Here is a 22,526-nt window from a genome sequence, read left to right on the forward strand (position 1 = left end):
TATAATATTTAAATAATTATTAGATAATAAAAAACCTTCAAAAGTCTGTGGGCAGTAAGATTAATTGAATACTTAAGAAATCAAAGTAAGAAATTAATACTTTAATTCAGCAAAGAATTTATCAAATTGACCAAAAATTATTTATAAATGTTACAATAGACTTCCATTACCAATAAATGTTGAAGAATCCTGGAAAAACATACAACAGTTTCCCCTAAAATATTAAGCAGCATCTGAACGGTTTTCAATATGGATAAAAATGTTGAAAGTGTTTCTTGAGCACCAAATCAGCAAATAAGGATCATTTCTGAAAGACCATGTGACACTAAAGACTGGAGTAATGATGCTGAAAATTCAGCTTTGATCACAGGAATAAATTACATTTTAAAATATGTTAAAAAGTATATTAAAACAATTATAAAATAGTGAAGTTATTTTTAATTGTAAAACTCTTTTTTTTTATTTGATGAATGCAGATACTTCTACAAACAGAATTATTTTATTGACAAAACTTCTAAACTGTAGTGTCTAAATATTCAAACGACAGATATGAATTGATAACATATGTAATTAATAAGATGCATATACAAAGTGTTTCATAAAATAAAAAAAATTCAGTTAAATGTGTCCAAACGTTTGACTGCAGGGTGTTTTTGTTATAAATAGTTTGGCCTGTCATGCAAAAGTCATGCAGTTTTTCCAATTAGATGTGCTTTGAAAGGTCAACGGCAAATGATTGAGGCAAGTTTCTAGGTAAAGCTGTAGCTGATGCTTTTCTCCACAGAGTTCAATGCACCTGCCAGTCATGTGAAAGGGCCTTCAGAGCAACCGACAGCATTGTGATGTGACATTGGGTCTAATAGGAGCTATGAGTGATAGGCATGCAGCAATGGGCTTTTTAGCAATTGGCCGGAATATATAGTTCCTATTTGAGATTTAACTACAGCCTCAAAGTCTCCCGCATGTGAATGAAGCAAAGGATAGGCAAATAAACGCTGGTGACCAAATCAAAAGTCAAACTGAAAGCTTAGAGAGAAGCAGAAATTGTTTTAAAAGCCTTTTGTTTTAAAACAGAGCATTAATAAATCATCCATAGTTATGTTCACCAATAAAAGAAAGAGAAAACAGAAAAAGGACTTGAATTGAGAACAGTTTGGCCCTAGTCTAGAGCGGTTTACCTCGTCAATGAATGTGATGGTGCCATTGACTTGGACTATGCCTATCTGTTCGCTCTGCAGAGAGGGGTGACTACGCACACGCAGCCCTGCGCTGTCCTTGGCCACGAATTTGCGCACCTGAGAGAAGCAGAGGGGGAGAGACAGTGAGACAGATGAGAAGATGGCAGGAAGCTGCAGTCAGAGAGCGAGGCTTCACAGCACAGAACCGTACATCCTGTCAGACAAAAGAAACGTCCGATCCGATGAGAGACATTCGGTAGCAAAGAGCAGGAAAGACATTTGATTTTGCGCAGTTGTGTTGCTTGTTTCCCAGTTCAATGCACACTAAAGAAATACACGGTATTTGCACTTTTATGTATAAAGAGTATCTAGCCCTCCACATTAACTTTCACCTATATAAACAAAAACAAACATGTGAACATGTATATATAAGAAATGGATGCTGTGTAAGCTACATGCAAAATTACAAAATATTTATAATAATTAAATAATGGATATTGAGATGGATGTTATTAAATGTTGAGCCACGAGATGTCGACTTCCAGAATCAGACATTTACATACATCTTTTTCAGTGGAAAACATTTTTGATCATCACTTCCAGTTTACATTTACACTATCACTGAAAAGTGGGGGATCATCATTATGAATCCTTTTATACAGAAAAAGATGCATTAAAAGTGACATTAAAAAAAAATAATAATAACAATGTTAAAGGGGTCATATGATACAATTAAAACTTTTTCCTTTCTCTTTAGAGTGTTACAAGCTCTTGGTACATCATAGGGGTGTAGCGATATACCAGTATTGACAATAACCGTGATATTCAAAGCAACAATTATCGATCTCGTGTGAATTTAGTGTGTGACGATATACTGGTATTAGCGATAACCACAATATTTAAAACGAACAGTTCTCTTATGACAACACCACATGTACATACTCTAGCATCCGTACCTGGATGAGCTCCCAGGTGGCAGTATTGTGCCTTAACGCTGACATCTGTCACACAAGAAGAAGACGCAGCGCTCGCAGCTGCTCCGAAGAGAGCAGTGTTCATCAGAGCAAGTTGACATTATTTTACTAGTCATAGAATAGGAAACTTTTTATATTAACCTGTTAACAACGGTTTTCTGTGTTCATATATTGAAGTAAAGGGTGATTATTTTAATGGGTACCGCATTTTCTTTACTCATCTTATTTTTGTATTTGAAATCAATACAGCCTGAGCGTTTTAAAACTATTTCTTTGTTCAAATCTATTAACAGTTACACGATTAAAAACTGATCTTGAAAAACTGATCAACCACATTTCTAAATTAGGTTGTCTACAAACCGGAAGGTTGGTGGTTCAATCCCCGGCTCCACCTGACCAAGTGTCGAGGTGTCCTTGAGCAAGACACCTAACCCCAGCTGCTCCCGACGAGCTGGATGGCGCCTTGCATGGCTGACATGTCACCGTCGGTGTATGAATGAATGTGTGAATGGGTGAATGTGAGGCAACTTGTAAAGCGCTTTGGATAGCCATGGGTCTGTTGAAAGCGCTATATAAATGCAGTCCATTTACCATTTATAAAATGTTAAGTTGGTCACAGTGCCATGCACTTAGTGCCTCATCTGTGGTCTACATTTTTATTAACATTAACAATGATTAATAAATTGTGTAATAAATGTATTGTTCATTGTTCATTCATATTAGTTAATACATTAATGTTAACAAATGACATCTTATTGTAAAGTGTTACCATTAAGATTTATTCATCATACTGTTGAAATTGACAGTATTTTCTCTCTCGTGGAGAAAGCCAGAGTCTTGTGCCCTGCGTTTATCAGTATGCTTATGTTAAAAAAACAAAGTAAAAAAATCATTTGACTGATAACCCCCCCCCCCCACCCCCCAAGGCTTCTATAGATATCACAATATATCGATATTGTGAATTCTTATGGCCACAATAACCGTGATATGAAAAATCTAATATTGTGACAGCCCTAGTGCATGAAGATCTGTAAAGTTGCAAAGGGTAAAATCTCAAACCCAAAGAGATATTCTTTATAAAACTTAGACTCGTCCACGCCCCACTAAAACGCCTCATTTAAATACGCCCCCACTTGTCTACGTCACTGTGTGGGAAGATTTGCATAACGCCACCCAAATGTTCACGCAAAGACAGGAGTAATTTTGATTCTCTCTGTAGTATTATTTTTGCCTCCACTGTCATGTTGTGGAGACGCTGTGTGTTTCGTTGTGAAAATGAAACTACTTTGTTTGGTCTTCCAAAAGATGACATGACTAGAAATCAGTGGTTAAGTTGTATTTACAACACTGTTCCAGAACATTCCAACCCAAATATTTAGATGTGTGCAGCACATTTTACGGAGGACTAGGACTGTTTCCTGTGAGAGTAACATACAATGCCGGTGTCTGTTTCTATAAGGTGGAGCAGTACTAACTTTGCAAGGACATTCTGACGCTTCTGACTCATAGTCTGTAAGTACGTTTTTATATTTAAAGAATTTACCACTGATGATTCAAACGTGAGTTTTAAGCAGTGTAGAGTAGCGCTTGTTCGTCGTTTCTCCGATAACAAATGCAGACATGGTTTTATGTTTACGCAGCGCAATATGCAATGCAAGTCATTATAATCAATAATTATGTCCCCACTGGATGCAACAAATGCCTTGTTTATAATGTGTTTTATTGTTTTAGTCTTGTCACGCCAGGACACGGCATCACAGTACGGTAAGGGGCGTCGACAGCTTGAGGTATTTAGCAAATCATAACGCACTAGATAGCTGGCCAATCAGAGCACACCTCGCTTTTCAGAACAAAGAGCTTTGTAAAAAACAGTGTTTCAGAAGGGCGCAATGATGCTGAAGGGGTGATGATGCTGAAATTCAGCTTTGCATCATAGGAATGAATTTTTTGAAAATATATTACCAACCCCAAACTTTTGAATGTGGTATAAATTGAATGAGATGCGTCAGTAGATTTTGGGAATTTGGGAACTCACCTTGCAAGGCTGAGGTTCAGCTTTAGGTTTGACCATCTGTGTGCCAGGAGGGATCATTCCTTTGGGTGGATCTTTGACCTCCACCTCCAGACCAGCATCTGAACATACATTATTCTAGTCAGCAAACCCATTTCATGAAACTCAAAAAATGATCCCCTTTAGACACCCTCCAAACATAAAGCTCTAATATGAATATGAAGAAATCCTGAAAAGCATTCACCAATCTCAATGCCATCGATGGTCACATGAATGGTGTACAGCCCAACAGCACCAGGGGTCCAGTTAGCACTGTAGGTGCCGTCTGTGTTTGCCCGGATAAGCATGTTCTCACTGGGTCTGAGTAAAAAAGTGAACACACTGAACATGAAACCTGTTCTTACATTTGAATTTGTCTGCAATTTATGTATGACAGGTAGAAAAATAATCTTTGAACCTCTTTGGTGTCGGTGAGGCAAAGCGAAGCTCTTCAAAGGAGTAATTTTCATACGCCTGTATCAAAAAAAAAAGTTGTATGTAGATGTATGTAGAAAATGTAGAAAAGTTGACATGTAATGAAAATTCACCCTACATATTTTGTAAATGCATTTTTTTATCTTATATTGAATGATTCATCCAAGAACTAACTGCACATTTGCATTGATTTTCTAATCTAATGAACAAACAATGGATAGAATCAAATATCTGCCCTACATTTTTTTCCTCAATAATCCATTTCACGTAGTTGTACATCAAAACTCTTATTGTGATTTTAAATGCATATTTTAAAAAATTGCTACGTTTGTTATATCAATTAACTATATCAATTAATTGCGCAGCCCCAGTCCAAATCATTTTTGCAGCTACTGTATTTATCAAGTCAGGAGATGAGGGGAACCTTCATCATGGTGATGGCGATGTATCTGGCCTCTTTGATGATCATGGGCTCATATGTCGCCTCCAGTTTGGGCGGTGGATGGCCACCGTAGGTGAGGTCAGTGCCTGATGTGGAATTAGAGGAGCTGCCTGGTAAACGCTGCAGTTTCTTCATGCTCTCCTGCTGGATGGACTTCTTCTGAGAGACAGGAACAGCCTTGACTTCAACCTACAACACAGAGCAGAGGCAGTTAGATGAATGCTGGTTTCATAACATACCTTTTGATACCAGAAAGATGTTAACCTTCATGTTTGGCACATGCACAACATCTCCATATTGGTCTTTGGTCTGCACCACAACAGTAGTGGGCCAGCCACAGCGGATGTCGTCTTTGTTCAGGATGAGCGAGGTCTTCTGAGGGTCTGCGTAGGAGTCTGGCTGAAGCCACCTGGCATGGCAGAATGGTAAAGATGCTAGAATGAGGGCAAAGTTTTAAAGGATCTATAAACAGTACATAATAGATTCTTTATGAATAAAGGGATCTGAAAAAGGTTGGATGCAGACCTGGCGAGCCGTCCGCCGCTGGAGTTCTGCACACAGGTGATGAAGTCCTCTAGGAAGGAGTGTTCGTTAGTCTGCAGGTGCAGTGGCAGGTTGCCCTCCAGCGCCTCTAGGATTGTGGGAGAGTGAGTGAGGGCCAGTCCCTTCCCCAGGAGCCCTGAGTGGGCTTTACAAACCTGTTTGACACAAGCACATGATTACAGCTCAGTCTGATGATGGTACTGTGCTCATAAATACCAAAACTAGTTCTAATTCAGTACCTGGAGTGAGGCCTCCTCTAAAATCTCCAAATCCTCCTCCAGTTCATTTCCTGTAAGATGGCACATAATCCACATAAGCAGATGAAAAAGACACAAAGAGCATGCTTATGAATTTATCAGTAGCACCAATAAAGGAAATATTAAGTTAACTTCCTTTTTCAATAGCTTAGTTAGAGCTTTTCCAGTAACAAGCTATTTTTAAGACTAAGTGAACAGTGACAAAACACAATTGCTGTATAAATGTCAAATTGTGTTAGGCTTTACAGAAAGCTGTGGCAATATTCAAACCACCTCTCAGCTTTAAAAAGCTTGTTTCATTCTTGTGAATCACTTCATTTTGGAATTTTTACATATATTAAATTATTCATTTGTACATTCTTTTTTAAAGAAAAATATTTAGCCAAATTAAAAATTATAGTTAAACTTACTAAATGTATCTACTATCAAAAGTATAAATTAAAAATGAATCCTTTTTTATCCATTCAAATCCTGTTACTCTATCTGAGATTAATTTAAACAACTTTATATGTAAATATGTAAATAAATACACTACCGTTCAAATATTTGAGGTCAATACATTTTTTTTATGTTCTTAAAAGAATGTTTCTTAATCAAGGCTTCATTTATTTGATAAAAATACAGTGTACATACAGAAACACAGTAATAATACAGTAATACTGTGAAATATGTAATATAACTGTTTTCCATTATAATATTTTTTAAATAAAATATTTCTGTTATGGCAAAGCTGAATTTTCAGCATCATTACTTCTTCATTGTCACACAATCCTACTGAAATCAGTCTAATATGCTGATTTGCTGCTCAACAAACATTCCGTATTATTATCAGTGTTGAAAAAGTTCAACAGTGGAAACTGAGATTTTTTTGAGGGAACAGAATTTATTTGAAACAGTCTTTTATAACATTCTGTGTCCTAACTCTCACTTTTGATAAATGTAATTCACCTTGGCTGGGAAAAATATTACTTTACTTAAAAAAAAAAAAAAAAGTTACTGGCCCCAAACTTATGAATGGTAGTGATGAATTTATTAGTTAGCTACTTTATCTGCTTAAAATTATGAGTAGCTTGAGTGTCTTCTTCTCCAGCACTGGCAAGCAGCAGTCATTCTTACCTATGGGTAGGGCAAGATCCTTTTTCATGAGTGCAGCTGCACACACGCTTCCCAAATAGGACAATTCCTTCTCCAGCTGAATAATTCCCTAAAACCACAGCCACATTTACATTACATTCAGATTTACAGCTACATGACACATGCATCAAATACATACATAGTATGGATCACCATTCCTTTCTCTGGTCATAAACCATCTGTCATTCAGATGCTAAAACTTTTAGATGTCCAAGCTGAAAAAGTGGACATTTCCACCTACATTTCAATACAAACTTGTTGTATGAACAACAGCACTGCTCATGTTTATTCTCTTTACATTTCTGTAAATGTTGACCTGCAAATTATGTAATTTAACAGTACAGGAACACATAGGGTAAAAAGTAGGGTAAAGGGACTCCTCAAATGTTAATACTTCATTTCATGCACTAGGCTTAGGTTTAAGACATTCATACTGAATTTCATACCTCATCAAGACCAGGGTTAAACTCATAACCAACAGCTACACATTTGAATCCATAGAAACAGGCTTTCTCATCTTTCACATAATCTGATGCAGTTTCCAAGGAGAAGTGGGCTTCGTTACCTGATATTAGAGAAAGTGAATCAGTTATTGGGCGCGTCAGTTAGTTTGAATAATAATAAGGTGCAGTGTTATTACAGTTAATAAAAGTAAAAAAAAAAATTATATATATATATAACTTAATATACTAACAGAAAAAAAACTAGGAGAGACAAAAATAATTACTAAAACCTCAACTATACTATACGGTATACTGTCCATGTCCAGAAAGGTAAGAAAAACATCATCAAAGTAGTCCATGTGACATCAGAGGGTCAGTTACAATTTTTTGAAGCATCGAAAATACATTTTGGTCCAAAAATAGCAAAAAATACGACTTTATTCAGCATTGTCTTCTCTTCTGTGTCTATTGTGAGCGCGTTCACTGCAGTTTGTGATATCCGGTTTGCGAACGAATCATTCGATGTAACCGGATCTTCTTGAACCAGTTTACCAAATCGAACTGAATCGTTTGAAACGGTTCGCGTCTCCAATACGCATTATTCCACAAATGACTTAAGCTGTTAACTTTTTTAATGTGGCTGACAGTCTCTCTGAGTTCAAACAAACCAATATCCCGGAGTAATTAATGTACTCAAACAGTACACTGACTGAACTGCTGTGAATAGAGAACTGAAGATGAACACCGAGCCGAGCCAGATAACGAACAAAAGACTGACTCGTTCTCGAGTCAAGAACCGTTTCTGTCAGATGCGTCCGATTCGAGAACCGAGGAGCTGATGATACTGCACATGTGTGATTCAGCGTGAACCGAACTGTTTCTTTTGCTGATTGATTCTGAGCTAATGTTATAAGCGCGGGTAAACCGAAGGCTTAAATGAAGGGCAATCATCGCCAATGACGTCATTACGTTGAGCGCAAAAGAACCGGTGAACCGTTTTCTTCAACCTGTTCATTGAATCGAACTGTCCGAAAGAACTACTGGTGATCCAAAAACAGATGCAACCGGTTCTTGACTTGTGAACGAATCAATCATTTGTTCGTTATCTGGCTCGGCTCGGTGTTCATCTTCAGTTCTCTCTTCACAGCAGTTCAGTCAGTGTACTGTTTGAGTAAATAAATTACTCCGGGATATAGAGCATCACAGTCCCGCCCACAGCTGGTGCCGGAAGTAAAAATTCAATGCAATTTCTGCATTGACATTTGGGGTATAAGCCATAAAAACGTAACCATACATGGTAGACTTAAAACCAGCTACGGCTGTACTAAGCGATAGTATATGCTCATATAAACGCAAAAGGATCATGGGGCACTAACCTTGTTTTGATATAAATGCCTTTTATTCGTGATGTCTTGGCTAAGTACTTCATTACCCACAATCCTGAACAATCCCACAATCCTACAGTGATGCATCTGATTGGTGGAGCTCGTGTAACTCTCTGGTTAAACCCTGCGAAGGTCCGTGAATAAAAAAATAAAATAAATCCTGTGTTGCGTTTTTGCACGGTAGACTTATCAGTGCAATCATGATCTCCTTGGCTGCCATGAGAGTTTTGCAGGGAGGTTGGTAACGTTAGTTAGCATTATCGTCCACTTTAGCAAGGCTAATGTAGCCTTCATATGGTACGAGTCATATCAAGCATTTTATAATGCCACTGTCAAAACAATATTAAGCCTAGGCATACCTTTTTGTGCATTTACTGAACATTTGTGTAATGGCAACGACATGTGTTGACGACTGAGCGGTGATTGCAGTCAGGTACAAAGCACTGCACCATGTTAACCACTTTCACACACGCACACAATATAAATTACACGATGATAAATATAAAAATCAATACACAATACCTATATAAAACACTATTTATTTACATGATTAATACTGAAAGAATTGCTATTACTGCACACTCACTATATAAAATAAAATTCACTGGAGGAAAAAGTTCGCGTGAGCGGCCGTCAACAGATTTGGAAGCATAGACAGTAAAAGAATGTTTGGAAGTCGCTCAAAAGGCTCGTTCGCGGTTGTGGCTTCAGTCGAATTCAATGAGGCGCGGTGGTTTATGGGATAAGTAGTTCCTGCGCTCGAAATGAAAATATGTACACAGTCTTGTACCTTTGACTTTGTTTGGATTTTCTCTTATTTTTTTCACTCAAAATGATATGTTATATGCTTATGAGTTCAGCCGTAGCTGGTTATCCTCAGACATGCTCTAAAACTCTTTAGATACGGATTTTTCCGAAAGTCAATGGGAGAAATGAATGGGAAATTTACTTCCGGCACCAAAGCTCTCTCGGGCTGTGGGCGGGACTGTGATGCTCTATTGGTTTGTTTTAACTCAGAGGGAGTGTCAGCCACATTAAAAAAGTTAAAAGCTTAAGTCATTTGTGAATTAATGCTTATTGGAGACGCGAACGGTTTTAAACGATTCAGTTCGATTTGGTGAACTGGTTCAAAAAGATCCGGTTACATCGAGTGATTCGTTCACGAATCGGATATCACAAAACTGCAGTGTTTTGAACTCACTCACAACAGACACGGAAGAAAAGACAATGCTGAATAAAGTCATAGTTTTTGCTATTTTTGGACCAAAATGTATTTTCGATGTTTCAAAAAATTGTAACTGACCCTCTGATGTCACATGGACTACTTTGATGTTTTTCTTACCTTTCTGGACATGGACAGTAGACCGTATACACACTTTCAATGGAGGGACTGGGAGCTCTTGGACTAAATCTAAAATATCTTAAACTGTGTTCCGAAGGTGAACGGAGGTCTTACTGGTTTGGAACGACATGAGGGTGAGTCATTAATGACATGATTTTCATTTTTGGGTGAACTATCCCTTTAAGTAAACAATCTCAATAAATGGGTTCTTATTAATAACTGAATATCAACAAATACTGACACGTAAACAGCATGTTAATCAGCATGAAGGAATAAGTTAACATTTATGAAGCTCTGAATTTGGCTGTCTGCGACATCGCTGTTACCTGGCAGCACCAAGACAGAGGTGGGCCAGCCAGTGGAGCCAGAGAATTTCTTGAGCTCGGTCCAGCTGTTGATGGTCTCGTGAGCCAGAGATTTGGAGCCGAGCCCAGAGAAGTGCATCGATCGGCTGGGGATCAGGAGACGGAGGACATCTTCTGGCTGTGCTGTGCCACACTGAGGATCAAACTCAATGGTCACCCAGCGAACGCAGTCTGGGAAGGAAACCTGGAAACCAGCACAGGAGGGTGTGATTAAACCACTCTCGTTGAGGTACACTGGTCATACTGCATCTCAACTTGCAACAAGTTGACTGGATGATCTGGTTGGTTGTAAAGGGTGCAGATAGGGAGTTGATAGGTTGTTCTGGGTGGATGTACAAGATGTTGCTGGGGAATTATTTTGGTGTTCTGGCAATTAAATAGGATGTTGGTGGGGACTGAATGGGATTTTGCTGGGGAGTTATTTTGGTGTTCTGGCGATTGTATAGGAAGTTGCTCTGGAGTTAATTGGGTTTTCTGGGCAATTGAATAGGATCCTGGTAGGAATTGTATAGGATGTTGCTGGGGAGCTGATTGGGTGTTTTTGGGCAACTGAATAGGGTGTTGCTGGGCAGTTGATTGGATGTTCTGGGTGATCGAATAGGGTGTTGCTGGGGAGTCAATTGGGTGTTCCGGGCGAATGTATAGTAAGTTGCTGGGAATTTGATTGTTTGTACTAGGCAATTGTATAGGATGTGGCTGAGGAGTTGATTGGGTGTTCTGGGTGATTGAATAAGATGTTGGTGGGGAGTTGAATGTGTTTTCTGGGCAATTTAATAGGATGTTGGTGGGGAGTTGATTGGGTTTTCTGGGTGAGTGTTTAGGATGTTGCTGGGGAGTTTATTGGGTGTTCTGTGAGATTGTTTAGGGTGTTGCTAGGCAGTTGATTGGGCTTTCTGGGCGACTGTTTCGGGAGTTGCTGAGGAGTTTATTATAATTATTAGAAAAATGTGCATGAAAACCATTAATCAGTATAAGCGCATGAAACAGTTCCCTACTATTTAAATTGCAGTTTATGCGTCCTTTGTGTCTTATTTAAAACTGAATCTAAAACTTTTTGAATTGCGTTTACATGTAATGACTGATTGGTCAGCGTTTGTGGTTTTTAAAGTCTGACTACTTTTTATGGTTATCAAGAACAATCAAACAATGGTAATGTCATGTCCTGTAAGCAGTTTCTAAAGTGTCATGAGTGGTTGCTAGCGCATTGCTAAGTTATTCTAGTTAGTTGGTAGGGTGATGTAAACAGGTTACTAGATAGTAAATAGCTAGATTTGCCCATATTCTGTTGAATGTCAAAAAACGAGAACTAATGTACCTTGTACTGGGTGACAGCAGCCTGCTTGTAGGGGTGATCACTCTCTATGACAGCATAATGATTTGAGGTGGTGCAAGCTGACAGACCCTGCTCTGGCTGGTTCCCAGTGGTGCTGTCTGTGGACTGGTTGGGATTGAAAGCGGGAGGGGCATATTTCTGGTTCAAGGCAGAAACAGCTGGAAGAAGTTCCTGGACCAAACCAAACACTTCCACCGCAGCCTAACATAAGACAGTAACTACAATTTTAAAACAGTAAGGTGTTGAGAAAAATATCAGGAGAAAAAGGGGAACTAACAATACTTGACTTGGCAGAGGAGACTGATCATTATCACATCAAGAGCCAAGTTTGCTAATTACATGGAGAAAAACTCCCATACCTTAGGGACAGAGGCAGCCACAGGACTAATGTAAGCCAAAATAAGTGGAAGCAGCATTGAGAAAAGACTGGAGGAACTCAGGAGTTCTGGAATGTCTTCAACTGTAGAGACATCAGTAATATCAATCAATGTATATCCAACAAATAACATTAAACAGTAATAATAATAATCTCAAATGTTAGCAGTAGGTAAGGTTTTTACATTTTTTGAAAGAACCTCCTTATTTTCAACAAAGCTGAACATTAGCATTAGCTCAACAAATGGTGTGAGTATGGTTTGGGACTATGCTTTTTGGCGACCAATAGCAGATGGGAAAGTTTGTAGGGAGCCTACAGAAGTGATCCTCACCATCCACAGCAAAGGCCCTGTGGAGGAGGTCTTTGGCCGCCCGCACCACCACACTGACTACAGAAAGAGCACGACTGCAGTTCTTGTCCTCTTCATTAGCTTTGCTTAACAGCTGTGATTGCAGGTCACCATCAAATTCACTCCTGTAGGAAACAACCCGGATCAACAAGATGTAACATTTTTATAATAGTTTTTTTTTTTTTCAGTGAAAGGATTAAAGTACAGACCTGTAATAGAGAATCTGGGGGACCTGGCCTCTGGTCTGGTTGGTACCGTTGCTGCTCAGGCTGCAGGTGCTGAAGGTGAAGGAAACTCCATCAGAGCACTGTACGGTGGTTATGCCTCCGTCCCCATTGGCTGTGCGGCTGCCATAGTTCCGCAGGCGGACAGCATATTTCACATTCTCCTGCAAGAGCAACAGGGTAGGAGTCAGTTTGTGTTGAAGTGAAGTTTATGCTTCGCGTGATTCATGTGTAAAATTCACAGCACCTTCAGAGGAACAGCTTTGTCCAGACGGATCTCAGCGATGTCACTGGGGGAGTCATCAGTGCTGTAAGTGCCTTTGACCAGTTCTAGAGACGTCCATCTGTGGGAGTGGGTGGAATCTCCAGGGTGCTCCGTCTGAGCCTGATGAAACGGGACAGATGGACAGAACAGGAACACAGAGAAAAACAACAGGGTAAGACATTGGGACAACTCATTCACAAACACTCTAACTTACAGGAACAGTTCACCCAAAAACGAGTTTGTCTCAGCTTTGGCACCAAGTACCATATTTTGCAGAATATAAGTCACTTTTTTTGCATGCATAGACATCAAATCCGTTCAAGCACTGCTAACTTGACATCGCAGCCTATTCATCATCCAACAAAAATGCATTCAACCAAACAGTTACACAACTCGTTTGAAATTTTTAGTTGTACAACAGGGCAGTGCCAGTCAGTGTGACAGCTGCCCCATCATGGTGGTATATCAAACACATTTGTACCCATGTGAAGTTTGCTGTTTTACATGGATATTGGAACAAAGCCAGGTTTACAATAGTTAGCAACCAAATGTCACATTATTAATATAAAAACAATAAAATAATTAATTTGTGTTAAACTAAGAGGTACGTGGGCCCAGAAATTTGGATTAAGTTATATTTATATTCTGTTTGGTGAGCTGCTCACCCTTTTTTCCTTGATTTTAACAATATTCCTTGAACTACAGTACCAGACTAAAGATGAAACCTTTTCTTTCGCTTCTCAAATTCTCACCATCTATCTTTACTGCAGGGGATTTCCACTTATTGTATGGCATTTAAACATTTATTAAAGTTGATTTTCCTTGTTTCAATCACTTTTAATCCCAATGTTTGCATTCTTTAATGTGGTACAGTAGAATAATGCTGCGGAACAGCTTTATTTTTACTTCTAAAAGTCTTTATTTGTGGAAAGACATTGGTCAGTGCAAGAAGATAATTGATGGTGAATTAGAAATGACTGGTCTGTGTGTCTGTACTGAAATGTTGTATCTTTTGGTTTCAGTTTTTATTTCTCTCTGTACAGAACATTTCCCATACGCCACTTTTCTAGGACTTTCTTGATCTTGACAGACATGTTCACAATAAACTGCTGTTGTATAGAAAGGAGCTGCGTGAAGAATAATCCTCATTTTATGTTCCACATTAAAATTAACATCATGCAGGTATGGAATCATATGAGAATGAGTAAATAATGACAGAACATTCATTTTTGTACAAACATTGTACATAAGTCTAGCGTCCATGTAACATCAGGTGATATAAACAAAAAAGACTTACATCATCAGCGAGCACCTCCAGCTCGTACTCATGGATGCCTCCTCCTCCGTAAACGCAGAAACCCACCAGCACCACCCCTGGCTTGTCCACCGTGAAGCAGATGGCATCGGGGGAGCCGTTCCCTGTGTTCCAGCTGCGTCCCTGGCTGGTCTTGGTGAAGCGGTTTGGGGTGGACTTCACAGAGTGCAGGGAGTTCAGCCCGTCCACCTGCACAACAATAAAGAAGTCTCAAAAGTGTTGACAAGAATTTACATTTAATGTAGTCATTGCAGCACACTGAAGGTTCAGTTGTGTAATTTTGGGGTGAACTGTCCCTTTAAGATGAAGTGTCACTTCTTTTCCCAGCAGGTGGCAGCAGGACAGATAACTGAGGGAGGATATTTTTGTTTTAAAAAGGAGCCTCCATAGGAACCGCCACTTACAACCATTATTTTTATGAGCTACAGCAAACAGCAGAAATTGGATGCCATTTGTGCAACTCTATTAGTGATTTGTATTTCACATTTGGAAATGGACAGTGTTTAAGAAAAGTAAAGCAGCTGTAACGCTCTTCATAACATACTCAAATAGAGCATGACAGGCCAGTTGCTATGGCAGCGAGCCAGTGGCCTTTTCTGAAGGGGCTGGAAGAGAGATGGACTGCAGCAGACTGCTGTGGTCTGGTGGAAGACACCTGTGCGCATGACTAAGCTTCATGAATCCCGCATGAGCAGGCTGACATGGAATCTGCATGATTTACATTTGTATACTGATTTTAGGATTTTTTTTTTTTTTACATTTTAGAGAAAAATAGAATTCAAAGAATTTAAACTAGGTAAATGTTTAACGAAGTTGGAGTAGTACAGTCTTGTTGACCAGATTATAAAAAAATTTATAAAAAAGGTACTCATCAAATCAAAACAAATGATTTAATGAAATTAAATATCAGTCTTTCTACAACAATAGTATCATAAACAGGTATTCAAGAGCAGGCTTTAAGATAGTTTAGATCCTACCTGTCCGATCGCTAACACTTTGCTTATTTTAACGGGGAGTCATCTCAATTATCACCAGTAAAGTATGGAGTGCCACTAGGATCTGTCCTAGGTCCTCTGCTATTTTCAATATACGTTACACCTTGTTAATATTATTTCAATTTCCATTTAAATCGTTAATTATACCTTACTATATTATTAAAAATATATAAATAGTTTATCATTTTTTCAATATCATAATTTTGTTATATTCTAATAATATATTAATAATTTTTCTATCTCTCTTTCTCTCACACATACAAGCGTTCATTATATGACATGGAGGATTTCCAACTCTCAAAAATTACCATATGAATAATATAGGAATAAAATATGAAAATGTACACAAGTCAGAATTCAAATTATATAAATTGTATATTATACAAAAATGTACCAGTTCTCTCTCCCTCTTTCTCTCTCTCTCTTATATATATATATATATAGAGAGAGAGAGAGAGAGAGATTTTTTATATATTTACATAGATCTGTCTTTATGTTTATAAAAATTTAAAAACTTTATTTTAATATAAACCTTTTAAATAAAGGACATGAGACTAGGATGTTCAGAATAATCCGGATGTGCAAATCTTTCTGTGGAGCTCTCTGGATACAGTTTTTGCACAGGATTCTGCCCGTGAAGGACAAAGAGACTAGGAAGAGTGTGTGCGTAAAAGAAAGGAATGAGAGGTAAGCGGGAGATTTGTCCTCCTAACCTCAGAGCCGAGAGCAGAGGCGGTGAGCTCACTGACGATACTGGCCAGCAGGCCGCAGGTGTTGGACACCAGATGAGGAGAAAAGAGCTCAACCTCCTTCCTCAGACTCTTCCTTACAGGAAGCACCACAATGACAAGCATCTTCTCCAGAACCTCCCGGAAAGTAGTCATGCCCATGAGATTCTCTTCCGTCTAATACGATAAAGAAAACTTTGTAACTGCTAAGGCAGATAAACATGAACAAAATGTGAAAGATGAAAGGACGTTAGTACTCACGTGGCTGAGCTTCTCCATATGTGCCACCAGCAGGGGGAAGCGGTGAGCGAGGGCAGAGTCATTCTCAATGCTGACCTGTTTGACAAGGGAGCGCAGCAACACCTCCCCATCATACGCGATGGGCAAGACGGAGGTCAGCTTGACCGATGTGTTACACAGTGCTGACATCACCGCGGCCAGCAGACGGCTGCTCGACGTGCGGAAGTTGGCTTCTTGAATGTCCTGGAGGTCAACATAAAGATCAACGTTGTGATCAGTAGAGCCTCTGCTGCAGCTAACTGGACTATGTCTGATACCAGCAAAGTGATAAATGTATTGCTCAGAAATGTGAAAATTTATGGAAAATTAATTATTAAATAAGAGAATCTCTTTGATTTAGTGTCCCATTGGAGATATTTTAGATCTCAAATTCATCAGCTCTAAACCTGTCAAGAGGTTCATTTGCAGTGTGAGCTGGGAAATAAAAGTGGTTCAGCTGAAAAAAAAAATCTGTTAAAGAGGCTCTGTAGGTGAATATCACTAAAATTGTACATATTGCCCCTTAAATTAACACTTTCAGACAAAATAAAATATACATGAAAATATGAATCATAATTACAATTTAATAATAATTACAAAAATAATATGTAGAAGTACAATTTTACAAATACACATTTACAAAATAGCATTATAGTCGATTTATAAAGAAAAATGACAGGTATAGCTTACGCTACATGTATACTAAATATATTTAAAAAATACATTATATTTTATGTTTTTTTTTCATATTTTTATTACAAGTATGTAGGGCTGGACGATTATGGCCTAAAATCAAAACCTCGATTAATTGAACATTTTACCTCGATTATGATTAATGAACAATTATTTTGTTTCGGTTTTGTTTTTTTGCCCTAATAGTTCACTGACAAGGTTTGTACTGTAAATATGATTGACTATCAGCAATTATTTTATCTATGTTCGTAACATTTCTTACTAGGGTTGGGTATCGTTTGAATTTTATCGATTCCGATTCTGCTTATCGATTCCGATTCTTCTTATCGATTCCTAGTTTTGATTCCAATAAGATAAAAAATCCAATATAAAAAAAATTAAGTCAAACATTTTTACAAAGCATTCTGTTGCAGCTGAATAACATGAGTAAAAAACTGCAAGCCTACAAAACACTGCAAGAGGAATTTTGCCTGTGCTTTAAAAAAGTACCAGAGCAAAAACAACTAGATTAATATAAATTTCAAATATTAAAGTGTTAAAGACAAGTAACCAGTCAGTAATAAATTAGGAACAAACAAATCAATTAGCAATATCATAAATAAATACAACTAAACAAAATTTTAGGTACAGAAACTGTAATTAAAAGTTTAAAAACACTGCATAGTTTTCTTTTTACAAATTAGGGTTATTAAATATTAAATATATATTCTTAAATATATTCAGATCAGTGAATGATTTTCTTTTGTTCTTTAATTAACATTAATGACAGGCAATGCGATTACTAGGCTGTTGTCTCTTTAAGCAAAAATACTGTACATGTGTGTTTTCTTTCTCATCTGTTTACGTTCACGTAAGACAAAAACGGCTGCGTTTATGATGATATACTGATGTAGTTTTCTGTATCGAAGTTACGACTCGGAACAACCGTTTCTACAGATGAAATACACAGAACAGTCCGAGAACGGACACAAACCGGGAACCTGCAGCGTGACCGCCGACCGCTGCTCTCTGTGCACGCGCTTGTGCTTCATGTGCGCTGCACACAAACATGCTATAATAAGTTTTGAGATTCTAAGCTACTTTAGTGATAAATCACAGGACTGCGCTGACAACTAGTTTCTATGTTCCTCTGTGCGCGCGATCTTCAAATCTACTGTTTATATGAGTGTTCGTGCCACGATGCAGCTGCGCGAACATTGTAGCTCGATATAACAATACACATCCAATCATCGAATCGCTTGAATGTCCAAACCATAAAACAAATACAACTGACAAAGTTTAGTGAAGACGCAAGGCTCACCGCTCACGCGCCATCACTATGTGTTGAACCGGCGTTCACCTCTGTGTTTTGCTTTTATAACACTGACTAGACGCGGCGTGCTAGTATGTTTTTAAGGGGGAAGTATTAACAGGATTAAAAAACCGAAATAACCGACATGGGAAAGATACGTCGGTTAGAGGTTATGAATTTCGGTTTTGATTACTTTTCGGTAATCGTCCAGCCCTACAAGTATGCACATTTCCCTACAAATAGAGAACAATTTAATTGAGTTATGTATTTCACATTATTCTCAATCATTTGATTTCAAACAGTATAATAAAATGAAAATAATGCATTGTATTATAGAGCAAAAATTAAAAGCAGTATATTAACAAACAACCACTTTAAAAATTTTAAAATAATAAATCATTAATTGGTTTTGCATTAGAATAACTTTTTTTTTTTTTTTTTTTTTTTTACATTTTAGGTTGTAAACTATTTTTGAAAAATATCTGACTTTTTCTGGGTGAAATTCTTGAGAGGTTTATTATTTAGATTCATCCATTTATGATTTACAGATTAGAAATGAGGCCACATCAGTCATCAGCTGATTTAAGAACAACTTGAAGCCGAAGTGTTGGTGATGGTGATTACCTGGTCCAGGCAGTTGAGCAGGTCACAGAGGCAGGCCCACTGCAGGGCCGGCGTGGGGTAGAACGAGTGGAAGCAGGCGGTGAAGGTGTTGTGGCACTCTTGCAGCACGGCCTCCAGCAGTGTGAGGGGTTGACTCAGATACCCCTGCGGGTCGTTGTCCAGCTTGGTCAGGCAGTTGTCCATGCCCTCTGACAGGATCTTCTTCAGGAGGCTGCGTGTCTTTCCTACACACTCCGCCAGCTTGCTGGACTCCTCCACAACCGCTTTGGTACTGGCTAGATAGGAGACACAAACAGGCATTATAAAACGCAATGTGGACCAGACAGTATGACAACAGAAATCCTTGTGCAAGCTATTTTTAAATCTTTTTTAGACAAAGTAAAGGGAGTACAATCCTTCAGCATGTTCTTTTAATGCAAAAGAACAGAACATCAAGGGAACAGAAAATGAGTTCTATGTTTTCTACATTTATTTACGCTTTGATTTGAATGAAAACAAAGTATCCTTGTGGTGTTGCTGACACAGAACAGCATACGCATGTTTTCTTTGCTCACAAAAGTATTCTTTTTGCTTTGCAAAACTGAAGTTGAGCCACTGATGTCATATGGACTGTTTCCCTGATGTCCTTAGTAGGTTTCTGGACCTGGGAACATTTCAGTTGCGTTGCTGACTACGGAGGGTAGGAGAGCTCTCCGATTTAATAAAAATTTCCTAATATGTGATATAAAGATGAACGAAGGTCTCACAGGTTTAGAATGACGTGAGTAATCCATGACAGAATTTTCATTTTTGGGTGAACTAACCCTTTAACACAAGTCTTTACGGAATAGTCTCAAATATGAACATATTTAACACTTGCCCAAAGCTGTCTCTCTCTCTCTTTAACACAAGTCTTTACGGAATAGTCTCAAATATGAACATATTTAACACTTGCCCAAAGCTGTCTCTCTCTCTCTTTAACACAAGTCTTTACGGAATAGTCTCAAATATGAACATATTTAACACTTGCCCAAAGCTGTCTCTCTCTTAATTACATGTACTTAAAAACCTAGCGTGACATGAGACCCTGACAATCAATATAAACTTCATCTGTAACTCCAGGGAACTCCGCTTGTGACATCGACAGTCTGACTCAGCAAGAAGTGACAGCACAGATTCAGTGTATAACTATAAGTCCTGGAGACAAGGTCTTGTACAACAGTGTCAAGAGAGTGACAGCGGTGCTCAAAATCTATATTACTTAGGTGAGCGTCCCATTAGCTGGGTTTTAAGCCAAAAGCTTCACTTATACAGTCACTGGGATAACAGAATGAATGAAAGGGGCCTGTCTTCCAAACAGCTAATGGGGCACTACCTTAACCTTAAAATGTGAGAAAAATTGGTGTGTAATACCAGAAATGGGGAAGATCTCGCAGATGTAGACGCGCAACAGTCGCAGGCAGCAGGTGCCCACAAAGCGCAAACGCTCCAGGTCCAGAAGGGTGGCTGTGAACTGGAAGCCTTTGAGGCCCCTCAGCTCCTCCACCCCCAACACCAGCGTGGTCCAGCTCCAGTGCAGGACACTCAGAAGAGACTCGAAACAGTCCTGGGACAACAACAAACACACACAACTGGGAAATGAACCAAGGATCTGAACTATTATTAACTTTAACTTGTTCGTTTGACTGCACAAAGCGAATAGGCCACATGGGAAAAAAAAGCACCAACAGTCAAGGGATTTCCAACAAGCAATAAAACACACTCAAGTACAAACCCTTTAAAATAGAACTGTTGCCAGATCTGTTGTTTGTTTATTTATTTGTCTTCCTTTTTTTTTTTTTTTACAGGGCACAAGAATATTATATGGAAATTCAAACTAGTGTTGCTAATATATCCATTTCTGGTAACAGCAGGTCAAAATATCAGCATGAGAACGTTTATGGGTCAATGACAAACAAGGTTACTAGAGATGAAAAGAAGATCTAATATATCTAATAGTCTAATATAATATCTATATCATCACATTTAAAATGTGTGCAAAATTTGAAGCATATCTATGTCTATATATTATGCATAATTATCTATTTATTTGTATATTTATGTTTCAAAACTTTTTGAAAAATATTGAAACAAATTTCAAACAAATATGGATTCTATGCTGCAACTATCGTGTAACTGTGCATTCACACCGCCGGCGTCGAGAGCGTCAGAAATCGCTCTAGCCGCTCTGCTCACGACGCTGCAGAAAGATTCGTGAGCGCTCAGAGGCTCTGACGTAGATCGAATGATTATTTTGTATTTAAAGCGGCCGCAAAGCAAACAAGCTTGTTGATCTCGTGCAGACTAACCACAAGGAGGGTAACGTTATAAGTTAACCTCGTTAAATATTGTTGTGGACGAAGTATTAAGTTCCTTTACCTAATAATGTATAAAGCTATGTAAAAATACTCTGATGCAAGTAATAGTCTTGCATTGAAAATGCTACTTAAGTAAATATAATCAAGTATAAACATTATTTAATGTAAGTATAATCAGGGAAATTTGTTTAAAAGTAAACTGGGACTACAGTACTATTATTTATTATATCATTAGATTATTATTCATTATGCTGTACATCAGCAACTCACCAGCAAAATGAACAGTCTCAGACACCTTGGTCCACATATCACTTTTAATAAATTTTTTTATGTCCCTGCACGCAAACAGGGACAAATCATAGATTATTGCAAACGCGAAAACGGCAATAATCAACCTGTCCTGTATTGTGCTTGACAACTAATGTGGTCGGAGCTGCGTTCTCTGGAATCCTCTCAAGCGGTGGACTTCTACGTTCCCATTGGTTGCTGCCCAACCGCGTCAATAGCTCATTACCATAAAGTTGCTTTGATTTCAACTCTCCTCGACGCTTTCAACGGCCAAGTCGCGCCGCGCCGCTACTCGACGCTGGCTTACATTGAAAATGAATGACTTCCGGCCACTTTAACGCTCTCGACGCCGGCGGTGTGAACGCACAGTAACAAGTAATGCTTTTAGATTCCACAAAATTCATGCAATTTTGACTCGCATATATTTGTAATGTTTTCTTTTGGTTTTTCCATTTAACAACACTGCCATGAAAAAAAAAAGTCAAAATGTAGATATTAAGTTGACTGATATATTATATACAGTATATAATAATTAATTCATTATGTTGGTTCATTTGGCAAAATCATTTTATATTATATTAAATTCAATACGTTATACAAAACTGCTTCACTGCTTGTTAAAAAAATTAATTCCAGATTTGCAGATTCATCGTGCAGTGTAAGGAGCTTCGTTGATTATAATGGAGTTTTGTGAGATTGCGATAGTGTTAATTTCGTCATCTATTTTTAATTTAGTCTTAGTCTTGTGCCAAATGTCCTTGTTAGTTTTAGTCATATTTAGTCATTCACATATCTTTTTTTGTCAGTCAAGTTTTAGTCGACTAAAATCTCGTTATTTTAGTCTAGTTTTAGTCAAAAGAAAACTCAAGGTATCTTAGTCGA

General features: G+C 38.2%; 1 protein-coding gene across 16 annotated transcripts in view; it reads right to left on the reverse strand.

Moving 5' to 3' along the window:
* The window catches only part of LOC132094926 (E3 ubiquitin-protein ligase MYCBP2), a 127,845-nt gene that overhangs the window by 33,147 nt on the left and 72,172 nt on the right, over window positions 1-22,526 (reverse strand). For 15 of the 16 annotated variants that reach the window (XM_059499596.1, XM_059499601.1, XM_059499599.1 and 12 more), the window contains 21 exons: window positions 20,413-20,605; window positions 19,021-19,295; window positions 16,395-16,616; window positions 16,119-16,310; window positions 14,393-14,599; window positions 13,078-13,215; window positions 12,816-12,994; window positions 12,589-12,731; window positions 12,241-12,341; window positions 11,864-12,082; window positions 10,510-10,732; window positions 7,460-7,578; window positions 6,996-7,083; window positions 5,862-5,911; window positions 5,605-5,777; window positions 5,344-5,488; window positions 5,062-5,268; window positions 4,621-4,676; window positions 4,408-4,523; window positions 4,188-4,285; window positions 1,179-1,295 (listed from right to left, as the gene is read on the reverse strand). In XM_059499596.1, the coding sequence (XP_059355579.1) occupies window positions 1,179-1,295; window positions 4,188-4,285; window positions 4,408-4,523; window positions 4,621-4,676; window positions 5,062-5,268; window positions 5,344-5,488; window positions 5,605-5,777; window positions 5,862-5,911; window positions 6,996-7,083; window positions 7,460-7,578; window positions 10,510-10,732; window positions 11,864-12,082; window positions 12,241-12,341; window positions 12,589-12,731; window positions 12,816-12,994; window positions 13,078-13,215; window positions 14,393-14,599; window positions 16,119-16,310; window positions 16,395-16,616; window positions 19,021-19,295; window positions 20,413-20,605 (3,261 nt within the window). The remainder of the gene's footprint in view (window positions 1-1,178; window positions 1,296-4,187; window positions 4,286-4,407; window positions 4,524-4,620; window positions 4,677-5,061; window positions 5,269-5,343; window positions 5,489-5,604; window positions 5,778-5,861; window positions 5,912-6,995; window positions 7,084-7,459; window positions 7,579-10,509; window positions 10,733-11,863; window positions 12,083-12,240; window positions 12,342-12,588; window positions 12,732-12,815; window positions 12,995-13,077; window positions 13,216-14,392; window positions 14,600-16,118; window positions 16,311-16,394; window positions 16,617-19,020; window positions 19,296-20,412; window positions 20,606-22,526) is intronic. The other variant, XM_059499607.1, reaches the window with a different exon arrangement.

The sequence above is a fragment of the Carassius carassius genome, chromosome 19, assembly GCF_963082965.1.
Source record: "Carassius carassius chromosome 19, fCarCar2.1, whole genome shotgun sequence".
In the NCBI taxonomy this organism is placed as follows: domain Eukaryota; kingdom Metazoa; phylum Chordata; class Actinopteri; order Cypriniformes; family Cyprinidae; genus Carassius; species Carassius carassius.